The 12,445-nt window shown below is 36.4% G+C and overlaps 2 protein-coding genes across 2 annotated transcripts in view; both read left to right on the forward strand.

Annotated features, from left to right (window-relative positions):
• Positions 1-763: 763 nt before the first annotated feature.
• Positions 764-1,222, forward strand: LOC145889129 (uncharacterized). Its single transcript, XM_082980011.1, has 2 exons — positions 764-1,115; positions 1,176-1,222. Exons 1-2 carry the CDS (start codon positions 764-766, stop codon positions 1,220-1,222), a joined length of 399 nt encoding a protein of 132 aa, XP_082836137.1.
• Positions 1,223-7,106: 5,884 nt separating this feature from the next.
• Positions 7,107-12,445, forward strand: part of LOC145889134 (uncharacterized) — a 42,481-nt gene continuing 37,142 nt past the window's right edge. The window contains exons 1-5 of the mRNA XM_082980016.1: positions 7,107-7,242; positions 8,145-8,304; positions 8,690-8,736; positions 8,813-8,910; positions 8,965-9,157. Coding sequence (XP_082836142.1) covers positions 7,107-7,242; positions 8,145-8,304; positions 8,690-8,736; positions 8,813-8,910; positions 8,965-9,157 — 634 coding nt within the window. The remainder of the gene's footprint in view (positions 7,243-8,144; positions 8,305-8,689; positions 8,737-8,812; positions 8,911-8,964; positions 9,158-12,445) is intronic.

The following is a 12,445-nucleotide window of genomic DNA, read 5'->3' on the forward strand; positions in this document are numbered from 1 at the left end:
AACAATAATAGTATTATTGATATTGTTTTACGAAAATAATATTTTACCTCTGTTAGCTGGTCTAACTTTTCTGCTGAATTTGGAAAAAGGGCATCCTGCATGCATCGATAGTTCATGATGTCGAACCAATTATTAATATATTGCCAAAAAAATCCAGTTGTCAGTGCTTCGGGATAAAGTTTGTTTATTGCAACCATTGTGCGAATGACTCAATACCTAATTGGAATTTGAAGGTGAGGACAGATAGAAAAATTGAATATTATTTACTGAGTTACATATATACCTGAGCTGCCATATTTACTCATTTTTTGATATTGTGTTGGATGAATATGACTTTTTGTCAGCTTCGGGGCTAGCTTAAACTCACCTTCCTCTTGATAATTAATAAGTTTTTCCACCCAACTTTTTAAAACCTTGATAAAAACATTTATTACTTTTAGAACTTGAATTAGGTTACTGAATGTATGTGCTAACTGGGTTAAGTTAGTTTTGTGCAAACCTGATTTGTGGGAAGGCTGTATTTGGTCACAACGCTGTCACTTAAAAATATCATGCTTTAAAAAAGGACTCCTTGTAGCGCTCACTTTACCGCATTTTAGCGAAGCGGATTAATTGCCTTTTTCGCCGTGTTTCTCTTTTGCCGCTGTTGCGTAGACTCGTTGATTCATTCTTAACTTTGCAACGGAATAAAGCTGTGTAACGCTTTAATGGTGACCCCGACGAGTCAGAAACGTATATTTCTTGACATAAATTTCAAGTTAAGATGGATGGTAGTGACCAAAACGCTGTGGCTATTAAACTCCCCACATTTTGGATGTCGCAGCCACGTGTTTGGTTCCAGCAAGCGGAAGCTCAATTTGCTTTGAAGAAAGTGACAGCTGACGAAACCAAGTACTTTTACGTTGTGTCAGCTCTCGATCAGAACACAGCTAGTCGTTTGATTGATTTACTTGAACAACCGCCGCATGAAGACAAGTATGCAGCAATTAAGGAGCGATTGCTGACTACTTTTACTTTCACACCGTCTCAAAGAGCTCAACAATTACTCCACATGCCAACTTTGGGTGACCGGCTGCCAACTGCCCTAATGGACGAAATGCTGGCGTTGCTTGGGAGTGAGGAACCTTGTTTTTTGTTCAAAGAATTATTTTTTGTTCAAAGAATTATTAAAAAAGGACTCCTTAACTTTTTTAAAAGTCGAGGCACATCTAGCATGAAGTAAAGAAGTTGTTCAGTCAGTGCAGGATGGTGAATGCAACATCTAACTTCATCTCTGACCATTTGTAATGCAGAAAAGGGTAAAGATGAGTTTTTGCTACAGCCTAAATATCCTAAAATGAAACAGGATATCACCTGTTGCTAACAACTCCAGCAGACTTCCACATTGCTTGGTTGCAAGCCCCCATGTCACTAATCACCACTTTGACTGTGAAACCCCTTATGGCGAGCTGTTTAATAATTTCCTTTGTTGTTTTCCATAAACTAATTGAAGTACCAGTGTAAAAATATGCTGTTAAAAAACACAACATTACGAATATTGCACATTTAAATTTTTTACCGAAATAACCAACAAACTACTTGTTTCTAGTGTGTTGTGATGCCTTTTGCCATAAAACACAACACACATGATGCCATTAAATTTCCTGACTTATGGCATCATTTCAGGGCTAACGTACCCCACAAATTGCTTGATGCCGGGATCGTACTCAACGGCTGTTGCAATTTGAACCTCGTCGAGCAGTAAACTACAAACACGCTCGTGCTCTTCGGTCGCCTCCAACTTGGATTTCATCCAGTCCAAGACTACATTTTATATTCCCGGACTCATCCCAAGAGGCACAATTCTATTGCAGAGTGTTGAGTACGAGGGCAGTGGGTACGTAAGCGATCTTAGAAACTCGTATCTGCGTGAGATCAATACGCGGTTTCAGTTGAAGCTCAGTACAACAAACTTGACATTGTTAGATACCCTTGCTTGCCAACTGCGCATCTAATTTTTAGTGCAACTTTGATAGTCACGTCTGACCACTCAGATCTCGAACTGTTCACTGTTCCGCCTTGCAAAGCCTTGATTTGGTCATCATGCAAAAATTTCGGCAAATTAGAAGCCATGTTTTGCAGTTTTGCATTCAAAAGTGTGATCTAATTTTGAAACAATAAATACAGAGCAAAACAAATATTTATGTTAGTACCTGTCGCTTCAATTGCCTATTTTCTGTTTCATATTTTGAGCAATTTGTACAAGTCACTTGTACTACTTCTGTTGGTTCTGTTCTTTCTGCACTTTCAGCTTCTGATTTGCTGTATTTGTGGTCGTGACTGCATGCTAAATTAATAAATACGTTTTACTATCTAGGCTTAATGTTTAGTTTAGTTCCCTACTGGAAAAATCTCCATGATTTCTGATATTCCTGTGCCGTTTCAAAAGGCGCCTTTGACTAGAAAGTTTAGCTGGGCAGTTTGGAACATTAAATAATGTTGGCACGGCTCCCAACTTCAATTTTTTCAGGCCGTCTTTTCCATTTTGTTCAAATAATAACTGATCTGTGCACGGAGTATCTTTCAGTCAAACCTCGCAAAGCCGACTGTTCTTCGTTGGTACCCACTTATCCCGGCGACAATTTTGCAGCCAGCGTCTGCGAATGGATACAGCAGTGGGAAAGCGGAGCATTTTAAAACCATTCTCACTTCTGTTCACACAGTTTGTGGCTGAGCATCTTCCCATTATGTGATAATCTTTTGAAAACTGCACTAGCTAACCTTAAACCTGGTGCGTATTCAAGTAAATTTTCATCAAAATCGCTACCTTTCCACTGAATTCTCATATCTAATTAAACTAAACTTAAAGTTTCATTAATCACGACGAAAGAAAATTTTTCTTGAACTCGACAATTTCTGCCAAAAGAAAATTTCTATAGTTTGGCCTATGTCCATTGTATTATTTTGGACACAAAATGGCGGCCATGAGCTTCTATCGCGTAACAATGGGTTGGACAACTTGTGTTTTCTATGGACTTTGGGAATACCTATTTGGCAACCAAGGCAATTAAGTGTCTTTGAGCCAGCAAATTTCCAGGCCACCCCAATAACTTAAATAAGTGTAACGGTCAACAAAGTCCTCTTTGCATTGAAAGTTAATTTCCCGTGACTAGCTTGACTTGGAAATTGACTGACAAATTTGTTCTGCGGTGTTTTTAGCCTTATTCTTAGTGAACGCAATACATGAGTATTTTCGGACACTTGTTACAATTTGCTAACAGAGCCTTTTAATCCAGGACAATCTTGCACACCAATGAAAAGATAAAACTTATTTTACAAACCACAGAATTAATTTCCATCAAGTAAAGACGGATTCCAAATTTCTGCTGAAAATCAGTGAAACCTCACGAAATCATAAACAGAGCACGCCAGGATGGTTCATAAACAATCCATAAACAACATTCAAAAATACATAAACAGATATCGCACACAAACAACTTTTACGCAATCGCCAAACAACCGAAATGGTTTGATAATATAACCTGGATCTATCATGATTTAATAAACACTTTCAAAGCAAATCAACAGTCCTGAAAAGAAAGCATGTCGTCGATGCAATTACTGCGCATGCGCAACAGCAATAGTATTGAAGCGTGGAATTACTTTTGGTTCGTCTTTATTATCTGTCGAAATTCTATTCACAATTAAAAGTCTTTAGTTATAAAATGTTACACCAACAAAAACTGACACAAAAACTTTTCAGGCTTGATTTAATACCTGTGTAACATATTTTATCAGTCCAACGTAATTTTACAACACGGTGGCGCTCGTGTCGCATCATAGAATACTAAAACAGTATTAGTATTCTATGGTCGCATGGAACAATTTGTTTTGAATTGGCACCGCGACCTGTTGGTTCATCTCGTAATCGTAGTCGTGTTCTCGTTACTGTCAGACAAAAAGCATTGCGACCAGGGATGCACCGAAAGTTCGGTTTGCCGAATTTATTCGGCCGAAACCAAGGTTTTTATAATTATTCGGTTTCGGCCGAATATTTTTGCAAAGTTCGGCCGAAACCGAAACTTTTTTACTGCATGCAACACTGGTACGCAAAGTTTAGAATCATAGTTCAAACTGTACTACTGTGTTTTATTTGTTAATTGTCATCGAAATCACTTTTAAGCAGTTGCTTATGTGCCAATAAAAGGTTGTATGATACGATCAGATGCATTCCAGCACATGCTGTAATCCTCTATTTGTTTTTTTTTTAATCTAATTGTTTTTTTGTAGAAAGTGTTTCCCAGTTTGCCAGTACCAGCCAAGCACCCAAAGATGTTGAAGAAACGGTTGCATTCAATGTTCAATTATGGATGACAGCCTTTTTGAAATAATTGAAGAACCAGTGAGCCCTGCATCATCACACTCTGAAGCATCATTACAACACAAAGCAAAGCGCCGCCGTCGTGATCCAGAAAAGGACATAGTTGACATACAAAAAGAAATTTATGTCCAAATATCAAACATAGCTATAATTCAACAGCAACAGTTGGAACAAATGATAATAGCAAATGATTTGCAGTGACAAAAGTTTCAGTTGTCTGAAACCAGTAAAGTTGAACTAACCTGCAGTCAACCCTTCACAGTTGATGATTAGAACTAATTTGCATTTTCAACAATATGCTTCTTTCTGCATGTGTTTTTCAATTTTCTTTTATTCACTGCTGGTTTTAAAGGTCCAAATCTGTGCTAGTCTGTCGGGGTGTTATTCATTCTTGTTCACTGTTTTTCATTACCCTACTTCATTAGTTTCAAATTCTTCACTGTTCTTTTCACCTACCTTATGACTTTCATATTCGTTCAGTATTCTGTTACCTACTTTTTCAAGTTCATTTCTGTGTTGCTGTGCAGCCACTTTTTTTAATAAACAAACGCAAAAACATTTCACAAACATCACTTTATTGGAATGTAGAAACAATTGAATCTCTCACAGTACTACCTTGTAAGTCATGAATTTCATTTGTTGTGGTGGTGTCTAGTAGTGAATCTATGTCAGCATTTGCTGGCAGTGGTTGAGGCAATGGCACATTGTGAAGGCGACAAATATTGTGCAGAATGAAACAACACATTGTAATTTTACAAACTTGTAGAGGTGAATAACATAACCTTCCTCCTGTGTGATCAATAACTCTCCATCTCTGTTTTAAAACACCAAATGCACTAAACAACAAAGCTTTATTATCATTTATGTTAATGTTATGAGGTGCAAGACAAGTGTAACTTACTTCTCTATAGTTGACCGTGTTTGTTTGTGAGCCTTATATTGAAGGGTACTTGGATGACAATACTTCTGTTGTGAAGGGGTACTTGGATGGCTAAGAGGTGTCATTAACCAAGGTTTTCATGGATAACCACTGTCACCCAGCAAAATGTCATCGTGATATTTTTCACTCTCAAACTCCTGGTACACATTTGATTGTCGAAGAATGAATGAATCATGACATGAGCCAGGCCACTTGCATACCACATCCAGAAATACCATATTGGCGTCACATATAGCCTGCAAACAGAATTTTAAGTCAAAACCAATTTATCTCAAGAGAAAAGTATGCAACTTGCCTGCACATTGATGGAATGGAAACCCTTTTTGTTGACAAAGAAATGTTCTTCGCTACTTAGCGAAGAGTTTAGCGAGGTCCGGTTAGCGAGACGGGGGTTCGTAATACCAAATCTCGACTTAACGAGGTCGTGCGTCAATACCGAGCTCGCTAAACTTAGTGAGATGTGTTCGTAATGCCGCCCCAGATAGGTTTCCTGGCCGCGAGCAACGTAATAAGTGTGTACAGGCATATTAAAGATTTGTGTTACAGCGGTTTAAATAAGAGTCTGAAAAAAGCAAAGTTTTACTTGTTGTATCTGAAAGGAATCATTCTTAGCTGGCTTTAAGAGGTAAAAAGTTTCGTGCTAAGTGTTTTTGAAACACCGTAACTTGCTTGACCTTTAGGAATAATGCTGCATTTTGCGACCTCCACACAATGAATAAAAATTTAATCGAGCCCTCGTAAACCACGTGACCTTATAGCCCATGTCATCATAACATACTTCTGTCGCTTTGAACTCAAATCCCAAACCAGCCGTGGAACTCAAATCATGACTTACTCTGTACCACCGAAGCAATATATATACTGGTCAGAAATATCTCAAACAGCAAGTTGTGGTGGTAACACGAATTTTCTGCATCTGTCCTCACTTTTTGAAGTGAGTCGTTTCAAACTGCTGAGGCAGCTTTCGATCTACCTTACATATGGCTAATCGAGGCGCCAAACGCTGCCGCTATGCGCTGCCGTCTTGCGCTGCCGTCTTGCGCTGGCAAAATCCATCCCAGTTCACACGTTGCGTTGAGGGAAATTTCGATTGTTACGTCACACAGTGGTTTGTGTAGCAAAGGGCATCATGAAATGCTTTTTACAGAATTGTTTTTGTTTCATCCATTCACAATTGATCTGAGCTTTAATTTCAGAGACAATGTGGGTGACTGACTGTGAAGCAGAAACAAAAAGTCTGGGCTAGTTGGGCACCAAGCGCACTTTAGCTGAACGAGAAACACACATGCAAGTGCTTAACGCCATGATATGTGCACAAAGGCTGTTTCAGATCGGTGTGACATAGCGAAATGGGGATAGTCATCAAGCAGCCAACTAGGATTTGGGCTCGATAGTGCGCTTTTGTTCGTTTGGTTGTGCAGTTTAGGCCTACAGTACTTCCGATTCCTTTAGAAGCAATGTCAGTTCAGGTATTTGTGACCAAAGCAAAATAATTTTTTGAGTTATACTTTAACGGCAAGTTTGTAGCGCTTTTTCTGAAATACTAGGTTTGTCAGAGTTTAGAATTAGTGTTATATTTAGGTAAACCCTATCTACCCAGGAACCCCAACCAACCCTATAGGTCATTGTATGGTAATGGAAACACAGTTTATGATATGTTTAGTAATCAGCAATTTAAATCTTTTAACATGTTGTACTTCGCGTAGTTTTATAGGGTGTGCTTTTAAAAGTAAACCTAATTTAAAAGGGTAAGCATTGTTTCAATAGTGGATATCTGTTTTCAAGGTATATCGGGTCAATGGTATGATGAGCTTTAATAAAACTCTTATAAAACTAGTCAAAGATTCACCATGTTTATATGACTCCAAACACAAAGAATACAGAAGCGTCAAAAATAAACAAGATAAATGGACGGAAATCAGCCTAAAGCTTGGTCAAAGAGGTAAATATAAACGTGGTTATCCAGGATTTGTAAAACAAAGGGTTTCGAGTGTATTTGGGGAGTTTACCTCTTTTTTTGCTTTTTTTTTCGGAATATGGGTAATTGCTAAAGAACTGTCACCCCAGCAGGTCAACATATGGGACTAACATATAAGTCTATGTTGCTTAGACTTACTTGTGAATCTCATATGCGACCTACTTGGTGGACAGTTTTTGTGCATCTACCCCAAATATATACACCATGAAAGTTAATGAGACATAAATACTAAATTGTTCATTCTTCCTGTGAAAAAAAAACAACAAATATAGGCCTACACCTTTTGTTTAGGAAGGTTGTATTTTCTGACGTTGCCTGTACGAACTACTTGGCTTTGAGTTATGAGTCATAATTAGTTATGAGCAAAATCATGGAAATGCATGCGAAAGTACTTAATTCTATCATTGCGATTAGGTATAGATTTTTGGTCATAACTATTCATAACTCTTGTTTTCCATGTTTGGACAATTGACTGGTGATTGGTGCTATTGTAGCGTTTTTTGATAATTTGCTATGCATGGCTAATAAATTGACTTGCAGACTTTGGATAGAAAGATGCGTTGCGATGTCAGGCTTTGTAAATTAAATTGTTCCAAGCATGTTATTGACTGAGCGAGTATATAACTGCTACTTCTGATAATCTGAGTGAGTTCCAGTAAGTTAGTTGAGGTTGGGTCATCAGAAAATACAATCTTTTTAAACAAAAGGTGAAAGTTACATTTGTTGTTTTTTTTTTACCTGAAGAACAAATATAGTTAAGTATTCATCATGTTACAAAAGCATTTCTCAACGGTGAAGGGCAGACCCCTTGAATATACCTAAATTCAAATAAAATACAAGTCGATCATAATTATTCAAACTTTTAGTGGATGTGTGTAAAAAAAGATGGAAAAGTTTGCGTGATCGATTTTTGAAAGAGAAAAAGAGGTTGGACAAGTTACAAAATGATGAAGGGACCACAAATGAATCTAATTGGGAGCATTATAAGGATCTCCACTTCTTGCGCGATCATTTAAGACCTAAACTGTGAGTGAGAGGGTAATGGTTGTAGTCGGTGTGGGATTCACATGCACCTGTAAGAAAATATATAATTCTGAAGTTTGTAAACAAACCATGCTTATGCCGATGAAAATACAATAAACAACACCGGATCGGTGAACCAAGCCACCCTGGTAGGCTGTCGATCGATACCGTATCTGTAGTAGCTGAGTAAAACTTTTAAATCAATCTTTCAGACAAACCATGCTTATTGGTCTTTTATATGCAAGTGAAATGGTTTATCTTTGTGTTACTCTTGTAATTAATACAGCAAACTGGCATTTATAGTGATTTACACAAAAATTATAGCTGATTGGTTTACCTTAGTATTGTATGTCAATCAGTGATTCAAAACTGTAATCTTGTTGTGCAGAATGGTTGTCAATTGTACTGCACACAACACTTGGTCACAGAAAACAGGTAGTAATAACAGTAGTTAAAATTCATGATATTCTTTTTTGTTAAAAAATATGTTTTTATTCATGTTTCATTTAAGTAGATACAAGTGATGTTTTGGAGGAAGAAAGTACTTCATCCTCTTTTGACCCTTTTGTGATTGGTAAAAAACGAACAGCTTCATACCAAGATTGTGGGGTATTATGATTTGAGTGTATTTAGTAATTATTTTGCAAATTTCATTTCTTCCAGGAAAATCAGCACAACAAAAAAAGCCGACAATCTGTGGAATCAAAAACCACTCAAACTCTACAAACGTTTTCTACTTTTTACAATTTGATCTCAGAAAAACTTGAATCTATGCCCACTATTTCTGCCTATATAGCAATAGGCGAAATGACAAAGTATTTAGAGCAATATTGTGCTAATCCTAATAAAGTTTCAGGTATGTAACATCAATAGTTATATAATTAGTTCTCTTTCTTTTTGTGAATACATTCATTAATGTGAGGGTTCTTAAACTGGTGGGTGTGAAAGGTTGACATGTATTGGGTGGGGATATAAAAGATATTGGAATACCTGACTAGCAACCTGTCAGCCATTTATGTTTGGTTTTTCTATGAAAAGGAATTTGTGACAAATCTAAGCAACCCTCAAAAGCTCCTTTTAATGTCACTTTTATTGCAATGGTAACTGTAATGTGATAATGATCATTACATTGACTCAAGTAGTTCTGGCATTCTGACTAGTTGTTTGTTCATATAATATGAATCAAGGATTTAAGGGCATGTGTGTTAAATCCAATTGGATATATTAATAAATAAAGCTATTCTAATAATGTTGTTATTGCTGGACTGGATGAACAACAACATACAGGTAGCAAACTATATAGAGCATTAGATCAAGGGAATTTGTAATGTTTCAATACGTTTTTTTTTATTTAAGGAAACACAACATCAGCTGAGGTTAACACGGATGGTGCAAAAGAAGAACATGCAGCCACCAGACTCAATCAGCAACATTATGAAGGTACAAACAACATAAACACATATTTTCGTGACCAGTGTATGAAGATACTGATATATAAAGTTACAAAAATACTGTGCAACCCACAGTAGCTTCAACATCCAACTACGACAACACAGAAATCATGTATATATGCTTTTATATGGGTAGGTAGGATTGCTTGCGGCAAAGACTTCTGTTTGGCGATGTAAAAAATAAACATGTTTAGTGTGTACTAAACAAGTGTTTTTGATGATGGTAAATAAATGTGGTCGTCTGGCAATTTGTTTGTATTAATGTAACTTGCCTGGGATCTTTAGTTCACACTTCACTGAGATCTATAAATATATTTCTTATTTATACTTTTACAAAGCTTAGTTTTAACATTTATATACAATGTATGTATATATGTATATTATACATTGATGATAGGGCCCAGAAAATAATTTGCTTTGCCAAAAAAATTCGGACACTATATGCTTTTCACATTATATTTTTTTGATATTGTATTGTTTAGATTGCTTGGATAATGGTGAAAGCCTTCAACATCCTTTGAATGGGAATGGTCATGTTTTGCATTTCACTACAGCACAGCAACGTCCTCAAACCATACCACAGAAGCAACAAACAGGTATTTCAAAAGGTGAAAATAGTATTGTGAAGTTGGCACACTGTTAAATCGTGTAAGTCTGTCCATTTAGCTGGAAACTGTGGGTAGTAGTTCAGTGTGGATGAGGCCTGTAGATCAAAAAAATGTCACTTCCTGCAACTCAATTATCATAAGTGGTTGCATTACTTTTTTGCATTACAATACGAGTTTCATTAAAATAATAGTTATGCAAGTGTATTTCTTATCATAATCAATATAATAATTATTGTGTAGTGTTAGTTTGTCTCTAAATATTTTCCTTTCAAATGTAGACACTGCTTTGAACACTGGTGAACCTGAAAGTTACCACAATCCTGTCAGCAATGCTACAGAAAACTTCATGCCAGCAAATCAATCTTCAGTTAATGGTAGTGTTTTACCACCACAAACAGGTATTTCACATTGCTGCATTTCCATATGTACAGAAAGGACATTTTGTATCATAAGCCAAATTGAACAACGTTAAACCTTACAGTTGGTTAACATTAAAATTCATGCCGGCATAAACAAGACATGCAAACCAGCTCATTTCGACCTGTGCTTGTTTGTTTTTTTATTTTTGTGTTCACAGACACAGATAATATTCCAAAAAAGGAAATTAGCTCATAAGTTTGTCTGCAAATACAGCTATGTAATTTTTCTGAAGTGTAAGATCCATCTTGATTTTAAATTTGAGTTGTTTTTTATTGATGTTTAATGCAGGTTTTACTTTAGTGGGCAGAAATTTAAATCTCTTGACTGGAAATGATGCCTTTACTGCAAACAACTTAACACAGCAACCACAACTTATGCAATTTCTTCCATCAACAACAGGTATTTCTTGGAATCTTGGAAATTTGGCTAGGTGGTAGAAGAAGAAATGAACAATTAAGGCTTAATTTTTGCCTTTTTCGCCATTCTAAGTTTTCGACATGCAAAGCCACTGTTCGACACGGGCGGCGTGAAACAATGTTGGGTTACCGATATTCAGTAACATGAACAGACCAATGCCATTGTCTTTAAAGACCATAAATTGAATTACTTTAATAACTTAATTATCGGTCATGCCAATCTTGCAGCATTCACTCATCAATCTTACTAGTTTTCTTTTTTCAATGATTGGCATATAGATGCTGGTGGCAAAGTGGTTCAAAAAAATTGGTGCCAGTAGAAGTCATTTAATTGCAAACTGCAAATAACTATTTGGGGAGAAGTTTGTATTTTGAGTCACTATTAAACAACAGCATTTACCTGAATAGTTATGTAGTGTTGAAAACTTAATGCAATCATCGTTTGCTATGCCGGGATCCTCATCCAAATTGATTTTGTCTCTTTAGATGGCTAAATAAATGCAACCGCAATAAATTTTAGACAAAATCCATGTAAACACCAGCCAACACTTGCTTTAACGTTCTGTTATGTTTAAAACTAACCATTTACCAAACACGTGCCATGGTTGCAGAACATGTTGCTTTGTTACGAAACAAGTACCGTTTTTTGTTCAATTGGACCTATTTAATGAGACATATCAGCCTACAACATGCAGGTTATTCTTTTGTTTTGTTGCTATTTCAACATGTATTCTAAACTTATTTAAGTACAAGAATTCTATAATGGAAATAAGCCTGGTCGTTCTCATAAGTTAGTTACCACATACGGCATTTTTACTATTCAACACGCACGACAATTTTTCTCAAGATGTTTGACACGCAATAAAAATCCGATGCCCTGAACAATAAAGAAAATAATCTGCATTATTAAAAGCCTTAACTTTCAAGTTCCTTATCGCCAATTTAATCCACATGCTAGATATGTATATTTTTTTGTGAGCCTCATCAGAGCACTTAATCTACAAGTTAATTTTTGGTAAAAGCTTAAATTATAGAAACTACTTCCATCCACATGTCATTGTGTACATATTTGAAGAGTTATAAATTTCTTTTTTGTGTAGATTCTACTTTCTGTAATGGTGGAAGTTCCTATAATACTGTCACCAGTGTCCCACCCGGAAATGGTTCTTTGATTACCGCTAACCCAACACAACAACATCAGAATACTGTGCAAACTTTACAAACAGGTATTAACTTGAAATTAATAAGC

This window comes from Ascidia mentula, chromosome 2 (assembly GCF_947561715.1).
Source record: "Ascidia mentula chromosome 2, kaAscMent1.1, whole genome shotgun sequence".
In the NCBI taxonomy this organism is placed as follows: domain Eukaryota; kingdom Metazoa; phylum Chordata; class Ascidiacea; order Phlebobranchia; family Ascidiidae; genus Ascidia; species Ascidia mentula.